Consider the following 20,526-nt stretch of genomic DNA (forward strand, 5'->3'; position numbering starts at 1 on the left):
GGCAGATTTGAGTGGTGCCAAGGAGAAACAGTGGTGCCCAAATGCCATCTGCCACCATGTTTACCCTCCACCCTGGTCCCTCGCTCCTTCGGGTCTGACAGCCACCAGTGCGGAGCCACCAGTGAAAGTATAAGGCCTTCCTGGGGAGATTCTCGCTGGAAATAGGTGATCGGGGATTGGGAGACAGAGAGTAAAGGAGGGAGAAGGGGGACAAGCAAGGGAAAAGGGTGAGCAAAGATGCATGAGGATTTTTGCAACTTTCTTGCCACTCTTTTTCTTGTATCTTCCACGTTTTCGACCTCATGATACATGTAGAGTAAAAGCTCCTGGACAGACTCACCGGAGGGCAGAAATAGTGTTTTTGAGGTAGGAGTGAAAGGTACTGTAGTGGAGAAGAGTTGGAGTCAGGCGACCCGATGCGAGTCCTACTGTGTGGCCTGAGCAGACCCAGGGCCCTCTCTGGGCCTCCTGGCTCCACCCGTCAGTGTACTGGCTGGATGGGGTGCTCTTTAGGGGCTCCTGCAGTCTCAGCCTCTGGGGGCTCAGTGTGGACAGCGAGGTGGGAAGGGAGCCTGTCTCCGGCCGTCCAGGCCTGGCTGTGTTTAACCTGCCTTGGCTGATACCAGGCCTGCAGAGTCACGCAAAATAGCCCCAGAGGAAGATGTTGACGGCCAGCAGGAGGACGGCGTTGATGTTGCAGACGCTTCTCCAGAGCGGCTCCTCCTCGATGCTGGTCAGTTTCTGCTCCAGCGCGGCCTTCTCCGCGGGGCTCAGCGCTTGCTCCGGGGCCCGCGAGAGACCGCACAGCCAGCCCCAGAGCAGCTGTCCCCAGGACCTGCGTGGGGCTGAGGGACAGAAGTCAGAGGGGAGGAAGGCAGGGGAGCGGCAGGGTGAGCTTGGAGAAAGGAGATGATGAGAGCGCAGGGCCGGGACGGAGATGGTGAGAAACCCAAGAAAGGAATGAGGCGCACGGAAGGGTGCAGAGGCAGGGGGAACAGTCGGCTTAGCCTGGGTGCAAGGTGCAGGCTGGGCGCTGGGCTGGGGCGCCACGCTGAACCCCCAAACCGTCATCTAGCGGAAACATCCCCGTGTTGCAGGGAGAGGGGTGTTAAGGGGCGAGGATAACGAACACAGTTCAACCCAGTTCAGAGCGCACGTCCCGCCTGAGGACCGACCGTCTCAACATGAGTCAGCGTACTTCACAGTGATATAAACCGAATCCTTGCACTATGCTTTATCGGTAATGAGCGCAATGTTTCAGCTCTCATCTGCCTAACTCGCTTAATAGCCATCTGGGAAGGGAGGAGGGGTGATATTTTGGGGACTCCCTTACAGACCCCATCCCCAGTGACCCCCCCAGATGGGGTCTTCGGGACCCATGACCTGGTGTCCGTCCCCACTGCTTGCTCCCCCCATGTGCCCTCAGCCTACCTGCAGGCTGTTCCTGGCCGTGCCTGGGCTCCTCTGTCCCTCCGGCCCCTGTAGGACCCTCCCCAGATGGCACGTCCGCTGGCCCTGCTGTGCTCTCCCGCGCCTCCCTCTTGAGCTCAGAGTGAGGACAGTGCCGTGTCCACCACGTCAGGCGAGCGAGCTGGAGGAGAGCAAACAGCCTCGGCTCAGGGACCTTCGGAAGGAAGTGGGGCTGTAGAAAGAGAGGACTCCCCTTCCCGGGAGGCCGGCAGAGCAGCGAGGAGAACAAGGAAGGAGCGCAGGGCTGGAGGATGAGGCCTGCCTCTGAGGCCTGACTGCCCCGTCCTCGGAAAATCTGAACTCCCTGCCCCTGTTCCATACAGGGCTCGTGCCGGGGGCCGAAAACACGGCGGGTCAGGCTGGGCCCCTGACCTCCCGCAGCTCACGGGCAGAAGCAAGGCCGGACACAGGGAGGCAGGAGGCCCACAGCAGCAGCTCCCGAGGTCAGGCTGAGGAGCTGAGACTACGTGAAACTGGTAGGCACTGGAGAGTCACCGCACGCGGGAAGCAAAGGGAAGAGGCTAAGTTCTGGGCTTTAGGAAGATCTCTCGGAGTGAACTGATGAGATCCAGCCTGGAGACAGTTGCAAAAGTGAAACCAGAAAAAATGAGCATTTGAGGTCACGGGGCGGGGGGTGGGGTTGGGGGGCAGTCCCAAGGTTGAGGAGTGAGATCTGCAGGCCGTGGTGACTGACTGGAAGCAGCCGCCGTGGCTCTCAGGGCTGCCCTGGACCTTCAGATGGGTAGGGGTGCCCCTCATGGAGCTCGAGCCGGCAGGAGGAAGACTGGGCTTGGTGATGGCGGGAGTGAGGGGGGGGGCCGAAAGCCTGGGGGCGGGGGAGTGGTCATTCACACACACACACACACACACACACACACACACACACACACAGCAGGAGCTTGAAGAGCCTGTAGGACCTCAGAGTGGAGACGGGTCCCTACGGAACAATGATATTTAAGGGGCAGGAAGAAAATCCCATGAAGATGACAGAGGAGCAGCCAGAAGGGTCGAAAAACATACAGTGAGCAGAAGAGAGGTCTCCAAGGTGCAGGATGTGGGCAGTAGCGTGTGGTTCTCTTCAGAATTCGCTTAAGATGAAGATGGAGAAGTGACCAGTAGCAAGGCTGTTGGGACGTTGGTGTGAGCGATGCCTGAGTGCACTGGGACACCAGGCCGACTCAGTGGATTGAGGAGTAGATGAGAGGGAAGTGGAGGCTGGCGATGGACACCACTCTTCACAGAGTTTGCTGTTGAGGGTCAGAGAGGGAGACAATTGTACCTGGAGGAGAACAGGAGCCAGGGAGGGGATTTTTAACTGGGAAGGATTTCAGTGTGGGAATGAGACAGCAGATAATGGGGGCGCTGAAGGATCAAGCAGTGGGGGGAGATCATTTCAGGAGTGAGCCCCTGGGGAAGTCAGTCTCTTGGCTCACCTGTGAATACGCTGCTTGTTTGTAGGAATTCATGACACTAAGGGTATAGGTCATTTTGTGAACGCTAAAGGTAAGGAGTATTATTAATTATTTCCACCCAGTGTTTCAAGGACCAACTTCTGGCATGGGTTCTCTTACGGGATGAATACGGTTCCCCCCAGATTCATATGTTGAAGTCTTACCCCACCCCACTTCAGAGTGTAACTGTACTCGGAGAGAGGGTTTTTAAAGAGGTGATTAAGGTTAAATGAGGTCTGATGAGTGGGCCCTAAGGACACCAATATGACTGGTGCCCTTAGAAGAGGAGATTTGGACACAGACAGGCACAGGGGAAAGACCACGTGAAGACAGAGAGAAGATGGCCATCTATGAGCCAAGGAGAGAGGCCTCAGAGGAAGCAACCTGACCAACCCCTTGACTTCTGGCCTCCAGACCTGCGAGGAAATAAAATCCTGTCATTTAAGCCACTCACCCTGTTGTACTTTGTTATGGCAGCCGGAGCAAACTAATACCCTTCTGCTCTAAAGAAAAAAGCTTTCAAAAGACTGAGCATCAGGGCTTCCCTGGTGGCGCAGTGGTTGAGAGTCCGCCTGCCGATGCAGGAGACGCGGGTTCGTGCGCTGAGGAGCGGCTGGGCCCGTGAGCCATGGCCGCTGAGCCTGCGCGTCCGGAGCCTGTGCTCCGCAACGGGAGAGGCCGCAACAGTGAGAGGCCCGCGTACCGCAAAAAACAAAACAAAACAAAAAGACTGATCATCAGTGTCTGAGGACTGGTAAATCCATCAGCATGGGAGCAGTGAGGGCTTCAATTCGAGCTCTTACTCTGCTAGACTGTTTCTTTTCTCATAAACCTGTTTCTTCAAGGTCCAACTCAAGTGACATTGTCGGGGACCCTCCCCTTCCCCCTAGGGGTGACTACCTCTCCTTCCGCCCTCGGCCACTCCCTTTGAGCTTGGTCCTTCTGCACTTTCTCTTGGGAGAGTAACTGTTGGTGTTGGGGTCTTCCTCCTTCCCCTCCCCATCCCTGCTCCCCATGGGCAGTTGCTGGCAGGGACCATTCATCTTTGTAAGCCCAGTTCAGTGCCTGGCACAGAGTAGGTGCCCGCTGAGTAATTTTCCAATTGAATGAATTACTTTCACCTGGGAATTAACAGCCCAAGGAGCTCACCATCCCCAGCCATCTGTGATCGTAACTCAGTGGAGTGAAAGTCGATGGTGGAATACCAGGCACTGCGGGTAGGGGAACACTTGGGGGAGCCTCGTTCTGAACACTCCACTTGCCTTTTCCTCAGGGATGGGGGTTGTGCAGAGGCTGACAGTAACGATGACGATGGCCGTGAGCCCACAGAGGAGGAGTGCAAAGTAGAGGTAGTGGAAGTCTCTCAGCATGGCCGGCCTCGGGTCTGCCTCCCCACAGGCTGGGGCGGGGTACGAGAACTCCAGGATCATGCGCGGAAGCCCCACCCCCAGGCCAAATATGAGGCCCCAAAAGGCTCCCTGTGGAGAGAGGGCAGTCCAGGGGTGGGATCCAGTGGGGAAACCGAGGAAGCTAAAAGCCACGGTTTGGTTTGTCACCGTGTTTGCAAGTCTGCCTGAGTAAGTTCCACATGAATGCCTGCCGAGGCTTTGTCTTAACCTAAAGGCAGGCAGAGCAGTTTATTGGAAAAAGCATGGGTTCCAGAGTCAGACTAGGCTCCACTGCAGAACAATGACTGAAGCAGTGAGTCGACCTCACTCACATGCAATGATAAGCAAATTAATAAGTACTAAGGGTAGGTGCTTAATATTCAACTAGAATGGAATTTGCTTTTGTAATCAGCAGGGAAAGCCGGGATCTTCCTCCCCAGCTTTCTGTTATGATAAATCAGAAATCAGAATTAGAACTCTTCCTTTTTTATTTTTAAAGAAAAGCTCTGGCACCTCCTATATCTTCTCTGTTGGACCCTAACCTATACCTGTTCCCCATGTGTAAGGGTCAGAAGGCTTATATTTTCAAAAATTCTGGAATGAATAGAAACCTCCAGAATTCAACCGAGTCCTGGTATGCACTCTAGTTATCAGCAGGGGGGACTCGAGCTCTGCAAACAGTAGACCCAGCAGAGGCCTGGCTTAACTACTCCAGTGGGGGAGGGGTTTCTACGGTCTCCCTTATGATGACCCTGGGCTCTCACGTGGCCCCTGTGCAATCATGTCCATGATGCTCCTTACCTCCCCAAGGTACAGCCAGCAATTCGGACCTGTCTTTTCTAGGCCATCCTGGGGAGTGACCACGGTTACCCTCCTGGTACCTCCCAGGGTCTGTTAGATTTCAGTGCAGTTTCATGAACGGCACATGTGCAGGCACCCCTGTAAGCTCACCCTTTGTTTCATCATCCTCTTTGCTGTTATCTTGCCGACACGTAGAACCCTACCGTGTTAGAGAGCCTCCCGTCTGCTTGGGCTTTTACACACGCTGTTCCTCATGTCTGGAAGACTCTTTCCTCTCCCATTAATCCTTCAGATCTCAGCTCAGAAGTCACTTTGTGACCCCCTCCCAGGCGTCCCATAGGTTAGGTGTTCCTGCTCTTTGCTCTCATGGCAGCTATCATACTTTGCTATTATTGCATATCGAGACCTCTTTCCTCCCACTGGCCCAGTGATGGCAGACCTATGTGAACTTTGTAAACCATTGCATCCCTGGAGCCTCCATAGTGGGAATGATTAATGTTTGCTGAGTGAATGAGTAAATCTAGACCCGATGCTATGGCTGGGGAGACGGAAGCCTGGAGGGGGCAGTCCAGGTTATGGACAGACTAGCTCTCCTGACCCTCTGGTGTTCTGGGAGAGACAGGTACGCTGCTGTACTCACAGGCTCTGTGACCCTCTTGCAGAAGATGGCCAGCAGGAAGAGGGCAGTGATGGGCGGGGCCAGGTAGCTGGTGACAGACTGGATGTAGTCGAAGAGCTGCCCGCTGTTGGAGCTTTGGATGATGGGGACCCAGAGGATGCTGATGACGACCAGGAACACCACAAACACTCTGCCAGGAGAGAACAGGGCACTGTGAAGAGCGCTCAGCGCGGCATGGCAGGGGGGCAGGTGAAGGTGATGTACGGGAACCAGGAAGGGAGAAAGGAGGGGAACGCATGGTCGCTATGTCAGAGAAGACAGGATCACAAATGTAAAGATTCCAGAAAGTTAGACTCTTAAAATCCCAGAATATCAGAATTACAGAATCCAAAAAACCCAAAATTTTTCAATTAGATCCCTTTGAAGGGGTGTAGCCCATCTGCTTTCAGGAAGAAATCCATTCCTTTCCCCTTCACCGCCCACCTGAGTAAATTGGCCTCTGGTTGAAAAACTTTTCTTGGGTGTGTTGGGTGCAATGATGCATATTGCCAGGAGATGGCGCCCAAACCTCACTGACTGATGAAATCGGGGGCAGTAAGACTTGGCAGGTGAGCAAAGAGATAAAAGGATTCTGCACACCTGTCCTCTTCTCTCCTTTCCCTCCCATTTTCTCTCTCTCAGGCCACACTAGAGCAGCAGCCAAACGGCAGGAGCTACCGGCCGTTCACACCCCTCTTATCCCCCACCTCTTTGTACAATCTGTCCTGCGCTCAGATCCTTTGATGGGCGGTCCCTGTGCATAGGGCTGGAACGCACAGATGAGCGGGCCATAGGGATCCATGGCAGCCGTGGACAGAAGGCATCGTGACGGAAGGAACAGTGAATGCAAAGGCAGGGAGATGGAAAAGAGCAAGTTATCTAAACTCAAGTAGAGAATGAACACGTTAGTCCAGAAACCTGAGTTGTAGAGCCTTAAATTATGAAGCAAAGATTTCAGAAAGGGCCTCTTAACTTTTTGTAAAGTATAAATGCCCAACCCAGGGAGAAAAAGAAAAAATAGCCACCAAGTTATATTTTGAAAGGCATAAAATGAATACCTATGAGATAAAGTTCAAAATTTTCAGCTGAGTGTTCAAAGCCCTGCATCCTTTGGAGACAACCTTCCTATGAACACCTCCATCGATGTGGGCCCCTCACTGCATTACATGTTTCTGCTTTTCTCATTAAACTGTGTGCACCCTCAAGGCAGGACCATATAAGTCGCCCCTGTGTCACCAGCACAAAGGTAAGATGCAGGATGCGTGCTCGGGGTGAGACTGAGGGAGTAAATAGTCTTTCTGTTATCCTGGGATGACATCCAGAGCTGGTCTGGATGACACTGGGGGCGAGCTGCTTGCTAACTTCTTTCCATCTATACAGTTCATCTTTCACTAATTCGGTGCTTTGTCAGCTTCTCTCATTTACCCTCTTGATCAGTTCCAACATAAAGTTGAACAGGCAGGGAAGAGATTTTTTTCTCCTTATTCTGGAGCGAGGGGAGTGGTCCAGAGCTGGGGAGGAACTCACCTGAGGTCATGTAGAAAGTTGGCGCTAGGAACCTGGGTCTCTGACTGCCAGTGCAGGGCCCAGACCCAGCCGCATCTCCTTGGGGTAACCCAGGGCGGGGAGGAGAGGGGAGAGGGGTTTTGCCTACAGGGAGGGGGTGCTCCGGAAGGATGGGCCAGCGCACCTGCCCACCACCATCAGCTCCTGCTCTGTTGCCTGTCTGCGGAAGCGCTGCCACACGTCAATGGCAAACAGGGTACTGCTGCTGTTGAAGATGGAGGTGAGTGAGCTCATGAGGGCGGCCATGATCACTGCGATCATCAGGCCCCGCAGACCTGGGGAGAGATGAGGTCTCTGTGGACAGCCGGCCCGTTAAGGCCAGCTCGGCCAGCAACCATGGAGGCTGCCAGCATCCAGCAGAATCAGGAGTTTAGGGGAGGGGAAGGGATGGGGACGGTGTTGAATGAGGTGCCCAACCAGGAATCCTGGAGACCCATAGCACTAGAGGCCAGGTTCTGGCCACACTCTACCTCTGCCGCCCCCTGTGGCCTTGGCCGAGCCATCTGTCCTCCCTGAGCCTCAGTTTCCTCATCTGCACTATTGAGGGATGTGAGACTAGCTGATCTTTAAGGTTCTCTGCAGACTGGACATCTCGGTCTGGGATTTAAACCTGGTAGACACTTGGTTAGTGGGCCCTGGTAGGGAGGAGGGTGACTATTAATTATTGAGTGGTTTTTTTCAGTGTTTTGTACCTTTTTCATTGACGCTATGATACCAGGCTAAAAGCCCAGCTAGGGAGGCAGAAGCCCTGGAACTTTTTGAAGGTTTTATTTTAATTAATTAATTATTTATTTTAATTTTTAATACAAATTTTAAAGGTTACTTTCCATTTTCAGTTACTACAACACGTTGGCCATATTCCCCATTTTGTACAGTATATCTTTGAGCCTATCTTACACCCAATAATTTGTGCCTCTCAGTGCCCCACCCCAATGTCCTCCCCCTCCAGGAACCACTAGTTCCTTCCCTATATCTGAGTCCGCTTCTTTTTTTGTTATATTCACTAGTTTGTTGGGTTTTTTAGAGTCCACATATAAGTGATATTATACAGTATTTGTCTTTCTCTATCTGACTTATTTCATTCAACATAATGCCCTCCAAGTCCATCCACATTGCTGCAAATAGCAAAATTTCATTCTTTTTTACAGCTGAGTAATATTCCATTGTGTATATATACACCATCTTTATTCATTCATCTGTTGATGGACACTTAGGTTACTTCCATATCTTGGCAATTATAAATAGTGCTGCTATAAACATTGGGGTGCGTGTATCTTTTTGAATTAGTATTTTGGGGGTTTTTTGGATATATACTCACAGAAGTGGCATTGCTGGGTCTTATGGTAGTTATACTTTTAGTTTTTTGAGAAACCTCCATACTGTTTTCCACAGGCAGAAGCCATGGGTTTGATTCCCGGTTCTGCAAGGAACTAGCTGTGTGATCTTTGGACCAGTTCTGACCGTTTCTGGGCCTGTTTTCAACCTATAACAAGGGAGGGTGGGGCCCACTGATATCTCAAGTCTCTATGATTCTGATGAGGAAGCATCTAGAAACACGACTCCCTGGCCAGCCCCACCTCAGTCCTCTTTCCCCTCAGTCCAAATATTTAACCACCTCCTACATGCCTCCCTGGATGACTCAAAGTGTCCCAAATCTAGGCTAGCATCTTCGTCTGGGGCCCCTGCTTCTTCCTTTGGTTAATGATATGTTTCTGGTCTCTAACAAGACCCCTCTAGGTTATTCTGGACACCTTCCTCTGCCTTCCTCCCACCCCACCTGCCTCAGCCAGTTCCTCTGTGGCTGCTCTGGCATAGCTGGGCCTCCACCCCCATCTCCACTATTTCTTGGATTCATTTCTTGTTCTACTGGAGGGAGGGAATAACTCAACTTCCCTCCATAAACCTGCCTTTCTTTCTATGTCCCCAGTCTCAATATCATTGTAAACTCAAGACCTGCAAAGCCCTGTTTGGATCCCTCTGTCTTCCTTGTCCCTCAAATACAAGCAGTCATCAAGTCCTGTCAATTCTATCTCACAAATATCATCTAAACCCTTTCTGTCCATCCCTAAAGACACTGACCTGGTCCAAGCCACCACGACTGCCTTGGCCACTGAAAATCCCTGAGGATCTATCTCCCTGCCTCCCCCTAAGCTGAACCCTCCGTGCAGAGTGATCCTCTTCTAAAGCACACATCCAGTCACTCACGTTGGCCTGAAGCCCCCGGTGACCCTCCGCTGCCCTCAGAGTAAAGGTCACGCTGCACAGCGGGGCATGGCCACCAAGTCCTCCCCACAAAGACGGTCTTCATTCCTGCTGCATCTGAGCCCACACTGGCGACTTTCAGTTCAGATTTCACACTCTCTCATCCCTGGGCCTTTGCACATGCGGGCCCTCATCCCCGGAACGACATTTCCCACGCCCCTCCGCCTTTATCTGCCTAAGACGTTCCCCGGCGCTCAGGTCCATTGCCTCTCCTCTGGGAAACCTTCCTGCACGTTCCTCCAAACTGGGTCAGGTGCCTCCTTAGGGCTCCCGCAGCCCCACCGTGTCCCCACACTGGTCACATTGTATTGTGCCTTCTGCTTGGGTACCCTGCAGACTGCACTGAGCCCGAAGAGTAGTGCCCTACAGATGCTTGTGAAAAGTGTGTGTGTGTGTGTGTGTGTGTGTGTTAGGAACGGGGGTGCGGAGGTGAATGTTTTCATTTTCTCTTCCTATCCACGACCACCCTAATGCAATCCCTCTTGGGCAGTGGGGGTTGGATGAGGCTGGAAAGCTGGTGTGCAGCGTGGTATGGGGGGATGGGACTTACCCACGGGCATGAGAGCCATGACCAGCTTGGGGTAGGCAATGTTGGAACATCCCACGCGGGCCCCGCAGATCCTTTGGCAGACGTCAGGGTCCACGCAGCCCACTTCATCTGCAGAAGAAGTGATGGCAGTCAGAGCTAAATCATCCCGTGCCTTCTCTGGCTGGCCCAATACCTGCTTTCTGACCCCATAGGGAAAGGGTTCACTGGTGACTGGTGGAGTCAGCGGCTAGAGGGTCAAAGGGCAGGTGGATGTTGGGTCCTGTGATTTAGGAGTGTCTGGTAGACTTCTCAACCACATACTACCCTGCAAAACCTGATAGACTCCTTTGGGTTTCAGGCCTTATATCTTTTTTTTTTTTTTTTTTTTTGTGGCAGGCGGACGCGCAACCACTGCGCCACCAGGGAAGCCCCAGGCCTTATATCTTAATAAAAGGCAAATATCCTTGCAAGGCACTACGAATGCCTCAATTGGTCTTTCCCTTATAGAGAGAAAGCAGGATGTTAAAATGACATTCAGATACAAATTTCTCCTACTGATATACATACTGCATGTTTGGCCCACAAAGCCTAACGAACTTACTATGTGTTAATTTTTTTTAATATAAATTTATTTATTTTTGGCTGCGTTGGGTCTTCGTTGCTGCGCGCAGGCTTTCTTTTTAGTGGCGGGTGAGCAGGGGCTAATCTTCGTTGCGGTGCGCGAGCTTCTCATTGTGGTGGCTTCTCCTGTTGTGGGGCACGGGCTCTAGGCGCGTGGGCTTCGGTAGTTGTGGCACGTGGGCTCAGTAGCTGTGGCACGCGGGCTCAGTAGTTGTGGCGCACAGGCTTAGTTGCTCCGTGGCATGTGGGATCTTCCCGGACCAGGGCTCGAACCCGTGTCCCCTGCATTGGCAGGCGGATTCTTAACCACTGCGCCGCCAGGGAAGCCCTTACTATGTGTTCTTAATAGAAAGTGTGTGGCCCTTGCTCTGGTCCAGCTTTGCCCGGAGGGAGACTAGCTCTTACCTGGGTACAGGGCCCGGCTGATCATGCCAGGCATGACGATGAAGAACATGGGAAGTATCTTCAGGTAGCCCCCCAGCACGGAGCCCCCCTTGGCGTGGGACAGACTCTTGGCGGAGAGAGACCGCTGCACGATGACCTGAAAAGACAGCAGTGCAGGAGCGCCAGTCGGGCCTGCTCGGGTTCCGCTCAGCTCCAGCGAGCCCCAGCATGGGGACTGTGCCCCATACCTGTTCCCGAACCAGTCCCAGCCCTCTGTGCATCCACATGCCCAGTTTGCCCGCAGGAGCCACCCCAGTTTGTGGTGGGCTGGACCAAGCTTGGTTAGGGCATCACCTGGTCGGTGCACCAGCACCATGTGGCCAGCACCGTGAGCCCGAAAATGAGGCCTGGCCAAGGGATGTCCCCGCTCACAGGGTCCCGGAGCATGTGGAAGGCGTCGGGCTGGGGGAGGTGACAGGTGGTGTTGGGGACTGTGACATTAGGGATGGCTTGCCTGTACCTCTGCTCCAGGCCCGGGTACCAGCCCACCTCTTGAAAGCCTGCAGGGAGACACCACTGCGAGTGAAACAGCCCTGAGGCCCCACTGGGTCTGCCACATGCCCCAGCTCCCTGGATCCCAGTCCTATGTGGGACCCCTGAGCTTGGAACTCGTATGGGACTTGGGAATGAGAGATGGAGTGGCACTCAGGCTCAAGGCCCCTGGTTTGGAGTAGAGAGACTCCTGCTCTTTGGGAGCCCTGGGCCTGGAGGGGGGACATGGCTCTGTGCTCTGCAAAGTTCTGATCAGACGGTGATGGTGACAGCCAGAGAGAGATCAGAGAGGAGTTTACAGGGGAGGGTGGGATGTATTCTGGACTCTTCCTTACCCAGAAACATGAGGACCAGGGCTCCCCCCACCATGATCACCGTCTGCAGAGTGTCTGTGTAGATCACGGCCATGAGGCCCCCTGGGGACCAAGGAGAGGGGCTCATCAGCATGAGCAGGGGGTTTCTCTCAGGGCGCCCGCCCTGTGCTGGGCCACACTGGGGAGACCAGAGGACACACGGAGCCCTCAGCGGATGGACTCTGGCCGCTGCCTTCCCCGCCCCTCGTGCTCCATGGGCTCGCCCAGAAGGTAGGGGCTGGTACAGTCACAGGCCCTCAGGTCCCTCTCTTTCTGTCCCGACAGTCTCTGGCTGTTGTTTGGTAATATCCCAAGTCTTTTCCTTTACTGTGCTGTTAGCTTCACCAGGAGGCCTGCCTCCTTCCCCACCCCAATGCCCATTTAAACTCCCCCATCTTTCCAGGCCACCTCAGCCAGGAGTAAGTCTGCTGGAACCTGTGTCCCGGGAGCCCAGGCCTGTGTGAGGGGCTCTGGAGGAGACGGGAGAAGGCATGCTTGTGGCTCTTGTCTGGAGCAGCCTGTGGTGAGTCTAGCCCAGGTGACAGTGCCCCGACCTCCACCCTATTCCCTGCTGTCGGTCTTCCTCTGTATCTCCTTCTCTGGCTCTCTCGGGCTGTCTCTGTTTCCTCCTGTTTATGCCCTTCCTGTCTCCCCTTTTCTCTGTTGCGCTGAGTCTTTCCGCCTTTTCCTCTGCTTCTGCATCTCTGTCTGCCTCCCTCTTTGTTCCCTCCAGTTTCTCTTTCTCACTCTCCCGGTCAGTTTTCACTCTGTTCCTCCCTGGACCTCTGTGTCCCTGCCATCCGGCGCTTCCCTCTCCACCTGTCCCTGTCTCTGCTCCAGGCACCTGCACCCGACGTGACCTCCCCTCGGCCCTACCTGTGATGGTATAGACGGCTGTCACCACCAGCAGGATCACAGTGGAGAGGTAAAGGTTCCAGCCCAAGGCCATCTGGATGAAGAGGGCTCCAGAGAAGATGTCAGTCTGCAGAGACAGCGACCCAGGAGTCCAGGTCACCCAAGGCCCTCTGTGTGGTCACCGGGGTATGTCACCTTCCTACCCAGCAATACAGGTGCTGTCGGCCCTCATGGTGAGATGAAAATGAGCCTTACGTGCCATGCTCAAGAGGATGGGCTTGGCCTACAAACACTGAGGAGCCGTGGAGACTGTAAAGCAGAGGAGCACCGCAGACAACTCTGAGCCTGAGAACCGTGTGATCTGGCAGCACTGCCAAGGTCATGCGCTGGCGGGAAAGGGATGAAGTGGCACACGGAGGAATTGAGACAGGAGCTGGGGTCGGGCGGTGGGGGGAAGAGGCCACTGGGGGAGAGGGTGGGGACCTAGGGGGTCCCTGACTGCTCCCCGAAGGAGCACCGGCCCACTCAGCTGCCAGATGGGCCCGTGGCTGACCTGACGGGCAGGCGCCCCAGTGCAGATGACACAGGTCCTGGATACCCACAGGTTTGAGTTTATTGGAGGACTTGTGGTCGCAGCCTTTGCCTGAGCTGATTTAGGGTTATTTACAAGCATTGATGGAACAAGAGGCTGTACTTTTTCCAGCCCTGGACCTGGCAAACCTGAATGATTCAGTTCCTTTCAGGGCATGCTTGCTGGTCCCTTTGCATGAGTGTTTTGTGACCCATGACAAGGGCTACTACATGACAGAGCCTCAGGAGGCCTCAACTGGGCCACAGAACCCAAACGTTAGTTCCAGCCCCAGAGCTAGTGCTCTGTGTGGACCTGGGCAAATCGTTTGACCTGGGTTTGTCTTCTGAGTTTAGGTCAACAGAGGAAGAATAGGCCCTTTCAAATGGTAACATTCTAGGCAATTAATGCTCGGTGCTGAATGAAGAATCAATTAATGGGAAGATAAATGAGTAAATGAATTCTAGATTGTGAGTTCTTTGGATAGAGGGACTCTCATTCCCTCAACAAACATTTCTCATTCATCTCTAATTACCCTGCTGCTGAAGGGGGAGCACGTGAGGAAGGGGTGTGGATTTATCCTCCCTTTCTATTGTCCTTCCTCTTCTAACCATCCATGCATCCATCCATCCATCCATCCATCCATCCAGCAACAAGCCGTGCCCTCTCCTAAGCATTTTCGGAGAGACATGATGGCCACACGGGAGCAGGTACTCACTGAAATCTTGGTGAAGATGTAGAGGATGAGAGAAAGGACAGACATATACACCTGGATCCTCTGGCCCCCGAATCGCTTCTTCAGGTACTGCGGCATTGTGACCACACCGGCTGCGATGTACACGGGGACAAAGATCCAGCCGAGGGCCAGAAGCAGCCAGGTTGCCTGGGAGAGTGGGGAGAAAAAGGGATCCATGTTCTAGATGCAGATGGAGGGGTGGTCTGTGCAGAGGAGAGCCCTGGGCAGGGAGGTAAGGGACCAGAGGCCTGATCTCAGTCCTGTGTGACCTCTGATGAGGTCCTCCAGGCTTTGGTTTCCTCATCTGTAAAATGGGTTCTCGATTCACCATGCAGCTTCCCCAAGCACCTCTGAGGTTCCTCTTAGCACTAAGGCTGGGGATGGGGTGGGGTGGGGTGGATTAAGACCCCCTTTATCCATGAGAATCCTCCAGGCCAACTTCCTTACGTTCCACTCAAAGCCACCCACAGCAAGGCCTCCAGCGGCCCCTGTCCCAGCCAGGCCGATGAACAAACCGCTGCCCACATTGCTGGACATCAGAGATGCTCCGATCTGCAAGGCACAAGTGGGGCCAAGGGTCAGCGGTCAGTTTCCATTTGAATCGATCTGTAGTCAGAAGTATGAGCTTCAGGATCTGGGAAAGAGGCAGAGAGAGAGCAGAACCTGAACTCAGGAAACATGAGATCAGAGGGAGGAGATGCAGTGGGGCAGCAATGAGAAGAGGAATGGAACTGCTATTTATTAGGCACTTACTGTATGCCAGGCAATGTGCTAGGCATTTTATAGGCACTAATACACTTAATCTCCACAAATATTTCGAGGGATGGGTATTAATCTTTCCACTTTCCAGAGGAAGGAGTTAATGTTAGGAGAAATGAAGTCACTGGCTCCAGGCCACCCAGTGAGTGAGAGGCAAAGTGGGAAAGAAGAGAAGCCATGGGAAGCAGGGTCCATGTAGGGAGGATAAAGCTCTGCTCTGGGGCCATGGATCTAAGGGTCTCCAGAGAGAAGGAAGCTGAAGGGAGAAGGGGAGTCCCCCACGAGAGGGATGGGGGAGGCCCTCTGCCACCCGGTTCCAGCAGGTGCCAGGCCAGGGCCAAGCAGCGGGAGGAGCCATGGGGTTGAGCACAGCCCAGGCCAGCCCCCCAGTTAATTTTTCTCCAGGAGGCAGCCAACTACTCTGAGGCAATAGGAGGCGATGCCAGCTAGATAGATGATGTCCACAGTCATAGCACTCAGTACTTGAACGGCATGGCCAAGTGTCTGCTTCTGTTCTAAATATATTAACTCACCAACTCCTCACGACAACCCCATGAGGAAAGTTCTGCTATTAGCCCCATTCTACTCGGGGAAACTGAGGCACAGGCAAATAACTTGCTCAAGTTCCAGAACTGATAAGTGACAGTCGAAATGAGGATTTCGACTCTGGCCATCTGCCTCCTGTAATCACTGCTTGATGGGTGCTGGGCCTTAGTAAACATTCATTAGTGTTACCTGTTATTGTGAGATGGGAGCCTTCATTGGGAGGGGGGAGGGGCTGGGAGCTGGAGGGGAAGAGCCAGTCTTGTACCCTGTGTCACCTTAATAAAACGGCGGTGCTGGGCAGTAGAAAGTGAGAAGAAGGGAAAGCACCGAGACATTCAGAGAAGAGGCGGCACAGTGCAAAGGCACAGAGATAACAATCGGCCTGATATTGCTGAGGACTTTGAGCCACCCCTCCGCCCCCGCGCGCACACGACACATACACACACACACTCCCTCCCTCTCTTAGGTGGTCCTGGGGATGCTGCAGGCTGGGCTGGATCACTCAGTCACAGCAGAGAGCACGGGGCCTCCTCCTGTGGAAGAAGAGGCTCCCCAGGCTGCTCTCGAGGACCCTGCCCAGGGCTCCCAGTGCATCGCTCAAGGAGCCATCAGCGAGGTCGGCAGGGGACCCCACGGGCCCCTCTGAGGCGGGGATGCCGCTGCCCCTTCTCCTCTCGGGCCACAGGGAGGGGAATGAGGCACCTCTCAGGACTGGCTGAGTAGGGAAGCGTGCAAAGCTGTTGGACGATCATCGCAGACCCCAGACACACACGTTCCAGCGGGGCTGTGGGGCTGAGATTCCCTCAGCCACAGCTGGTTCTGCCCCGGCCTTGGGCTGAAGCTGCTCTCGGTGCAGGCGGCTCAGCTCACAGCCCCGTCCCCCTGAGGAGGGCGCCACCACATCCTCTTTCCCACGTGCACGTGCCCACGTCCCGCTCCGTCACCATCTCTGGGGCACCCCCTCCTGCTCGGAGGCCTCGGGTTTCCTCACACCCCAGAGCTCTGCTCTCCGCAGGACTGAACGTGCAGGCCGGCCCCCTACTGGTTCTCCTGGATGGACCAGAGGAGACCTGACCTGGCCCAATTCTGTGCCTCCCAATGACTCGTTTCCAGGGCTGTGATTTGGGGGTGGGGTGGGGGGACCAGATGATCAGAAAGGCCTCCGAGGGGTTTTCATTCTTCTGATGAGGGCTGTCTGACGGCACCAGCGACCCTGTCCCCGTCCCTGTGAGCTGCCAGGCCCACAGCCACCCGCATCCCTGGACATTCTGTCACGCTCCTTTGGTCCTCACCTCTCCCTGTCCCAGACACCTGAACCTTCCAGAGAACCCTGCAGGCTTCCTGGGTTCCTCTGCTGTTTGGTGAGTCTGTCGCCAGCGGTGGGCAGGGAGGGTGGCGAGAACAAAGACAGGGGCGTGCAGAGGGCCGGTGGTGTGTGGGTGCGTGTGCGCACTCACACGCCACGTGTGAGGTGTGCGTGCCTGGGCTGGTACGCAGCTTCAGTGGCCCCTGGGGCTGAGGACTCCGCTGTTAATTTGGAAGCAGGCCTCACCTCCCTCCGTCCTATTTCAGGAAGAGGAAGTTAGCTTTGAGGACCAAAAGGAACAAGTGGGGAGGCCTGATGGAAGGGACTGGGGTTCAAAAGATCAGTTCCTGTGGTGGGTGGGATTTTACCTCTAGGATTTCCCTCATTTAAATGCTCTTCAGTATTTATGTGTCACTTTCCCAAGAAAATCTTTCCTAATCCCACTTCCACTGTCTGCAGGTTAGAGGCCTCCCCCGGACATCCACAGGCCCCATGCTCCCCTCCAGCTCGGCAGCCGTCGAGTTGTTTATGAGTCTGTCTGCCCCGCTCAGCCCTGAGCTCCTCTGGGACGGGAACACTCTGAGTGGCTCTGTAGGTCCAGTGTCCGGCCTGGGACCCACACTTAGGAGGCGCCCAGGGCACGCAGGTCCCAGCTGTGGGTTTGCAAGCTCTCTCAGGTTGCCTGGTGCCTCTGGACCAGAGAGAAGGAGCCCAGAGCCAGGAACCCCCTTGGGGGCTGTAGCCTTGGTCCAGGCAGGAGTAGGTGAGGTGGGAGCTGGGGGATGAGGGGAGGGGCAGGAGGAAGGTCGACTCACTGGCCACCAGCTTATGGACCTTCCTGCCAGGAAGTAGCCGCCAATGGTCCCTCGGCTGGCACGGATGGACGACTGGAAAGGAAATGGCAAGAGTGAGGATTTCCCGAGCCTCCCCCAGGCTCTGCCCTCTGCCCCAGATTCCCTGCCCCTCGAGGCAGGCACGGTAGGGACACAGGGGGTGGGAACTGAGGCTGAAGCATTCGCCATCTTTAAGCTACGTGGCTTTGGGGGCGTCAGCTCCCCTCTCTGGGCCTTCCTGCTCATCGCCCAGGGCTGGTGTGAAGAACAAAGGAGCTAATGGGGTGTGTGTGTGTGTGTGTGTGTGTGTGTGTGTGTGTGTGTGTGTGTGAGAGAGAGACGCCCTCATGAATGTATGGCGCTGTTCTTGTGCACAGATTATTGCCATTGTGCACTCTTGTGTCCTATCCTGCTTCCCCGCCCCCGTCCAAACGTTGCTTCAGGAAATGAGTTGGGGTCTCATCCTCAGGCTACCGTGGCAGGGAGACTGGGCCTTCCTGCTCATCGCCCAGGGCTGGTGTGAAGAACAAAGGAGCTAATGGGGTGTGTGTGTGTGTGTGTGTGTGTGTGTGTGTGTGTGTGTGTGTGTGTGAGAGAGAGACGCCCTCATGAATGTATGGCGCTGTTCTTGTGCACAGATTATTGCCATTGTGCACTCTTGTGTCCTATCCTGCTTCCCCGCCCCCGTCCAAACGTTGCTTCAGGAAATGAGTTGGGGTCTCATCCTCAGGCTACCGTGGCAGGGAGACTGCCTTGTCCCCTCCGCCCAGCCAGACTCCCACTCGGGAGGCTGGGAGGATGCAAAGCACTCGGGCCCCAGACAGAGGCAGGACTCTTCTGGGGGGCGTCTCCTGCTCCGGCCTGATGTCAGATCACACCACTGAGGTCCACCCATGACCCTGGAGCAAACCCTCTCCTTCACTGGGAGGTGGTCAGTAGTGACCTGTTTGAGGAATTACTCTGAAGACTGAAAGGGGGTAGGGAATGAAAGAACTTTCTCTCGGATGCAGGGGGTGAGTACAGGGCGGCGGGTTGGGGAAGATAAATTTAAAGCCCTTTTTGGATGCTGAAGCCAGGCATCTGATTGGGTCTGCAGACAAGAGAAATACCTGAAGGAGGGGAAGGGAGAGGGAAATTGAAAGAAGCTTCTCTTGCCCCAAGAGAAAGTGACAGATTAGTCACTAGGCCGTGACTGGTGTGCAGGGCTTGCTGCTTGTCAAGCCTTTGCTTGGACTTTCCTGTGTCACCTCTGGTCCTTGGGGAGGACAGATGAACAGAAATAATTTACGTTACAGGTGAGGAAATGGAGGTCCCCTAATGGGAAGCAACTTGTCCAAAGTCACAGGGGAGTTTCTGCTTTTCACGGCTGTCCACCTCCAGGGAGCCAGCGAGCCTCTGTTTGCCCATCTCTTCCTCACACACCCTGGGAAGCAGGGACAGTTCATCCCACTTTACAGATGAGGAGACTGAGGCCCAGAGATGGTTCTTGACCTTGCCACAGCCTCAAAAGTGACCACCTGGGGCTCAAATCACTCTCTGCCTCACAGTGGAGTCTAAAGGTGCTGGCATTTCCCGCAAATGCTGCAGAGATAACAGCGGTCATTTATTGCTGCAGGCTGTGTGTTGGGCGCTGTGCCAGATCCTTAAATGTGTCACACTCCTAAATGGTCAGGGCCACTTTACCTCATAGACCTTTATACTCTCATTGTCCAGATAAGAAAACTAAGGCTCCGTATGGTCCCAGGGCCATGCGGCCCTACCTGTTGGAGTTGACATCTGAACTCAGAGCTCCCTGACCTTCAAGCCTGGCGCCCGTCCAGGGCATTGAGGCTCTGGTGAGCAGTGGAGAATAGAAGCATGTTGGGATCTGCCTGGCTCCCTTCCCGTGAGACACGCACCCCGGCTCCTTTAGAAAGCACGGCTCCTTGCCAAGGCACCATCTGGTGGAAGGTGTGATGGGTCCAGGAACCGAACATTCGCATAGCTGGGGATGCTGGCGTGTGGAAGAGGGCAGGAATGGTATGCGGGGAGGCCAGGGATGCATGGGACCACAGGAGCAGATGCACAGGGACAGGGAGTCGGGCGGGAGATTGGGGCTCGCTGTGTGAGCTCTGGCAGCTCACAGCCCTCTCTGGGCCTCAGTTGCCCATCTCTAAAAGGAGGGGTTGGAGAGGATGATCCCTTAAGGTCCTTCCACATCAGCCTCTGTGCTTCCTGGACACGCCTCCCATCTGCCCACCCCTGCCCCCAGCTCCATGACCAGCCACTGATGAGAGCCTGCCTTCGCCTCCCCTGCCCACCCCCAACCTCCGGGCTACTCACCCAGACCCCCACGCCAATGACGAAGACAAAGTAGACGACCAGGACCGCGATGTCGTAGGCATGCAGGCTGACTCCAGGACCCAGTGCTGAGCGTGGAACTGTCGCAGTGCTGGCCCCATTTCCCGAAGCTCCAGGCCCCATTGCTGCCAGCTCCATGCTCATCTGCCAGTCAGTCACCACCAGGCTGGACTTTGAGGCGCTCCTGGTTTCATTCCTTTCCTTTAATGATTAAACAGCCCCAAGCGCCACTGGCCAATGAGAAAGCTCTGAGCCCCCTTGGCACATAAAGTCCTGGCCCCCCTTTTCCCCTTACTGCCAGCTCCACCTTCTGCAGGCCTCTGTCCCTTTCCCTGAGCCCGCTACACACACACTTGCACACTCACACACACATGCACGCTCCCACCCCGGAGAGGAACAGGAACAGGAAGAGCAGAGAGAAAGGAGCAGAGTCTTGGCAGCCTGGACTGGGAGGGGCTTCAGAATCAAGGTGCTCGAGCTCCTGCTTGTGCGGAGGAGAAACCGAGGCCCAGGGAGGAGAGGGATGCAGGGAAGTAAAGGCAGAGCTG

General features: G+C 54.8%; 1 protein-coding gene across 1 annotated transcript; it reads right to left on the reverse strand.

Annotated features, from left to right (window-relative positions):
- Nucleotides 1-636: 636 nt before the first annotated feature.
- Nucleotides 637-20,122, reverse strand: SLC5A9 (solute carrier family 5 member 9). The gene is given in 15 exon segments (XM_055083971.1): nucleotides 637-845; nucleotides 1,432-1,591; nucleotides 4,184-4,399; nucleotides 5,751-5,919; nucleotides 7,459-7,609; nucleotides 10,147-10,254; nucleotides 11,152-11,287; nucleotides 11,485-11,690; nucleotides 12,018-12,098; nucleotides 12,912-13,017; nucleotides 14,177-14,374; nucleotides 14,602-14,625; nucleotides 14,627-14,746; nucleotides 17,621-17,692; nucleotides 19,961-20,122. Coding segments are annotated over 15 exon segments (2,118 nt in total).
- Between the last annotated feature and the right edge of the window lie 404 nt (nucleotides 20,123-20,526).

The sequence above is a fragment of the Physeter macrocephalus genome, chromosome 4, assembly GCF_002837175.3.
Source record: "Physeter macrocephalus isolate SW-GA chromosome 4, ASM283717v5, whole genome shotgun sequence".
NCBI lineage: Eukaryota > Metazoa > Chordata > Mammalia > Artiodactyla > Physeteridae > Physeter > Physeter macrocephalus.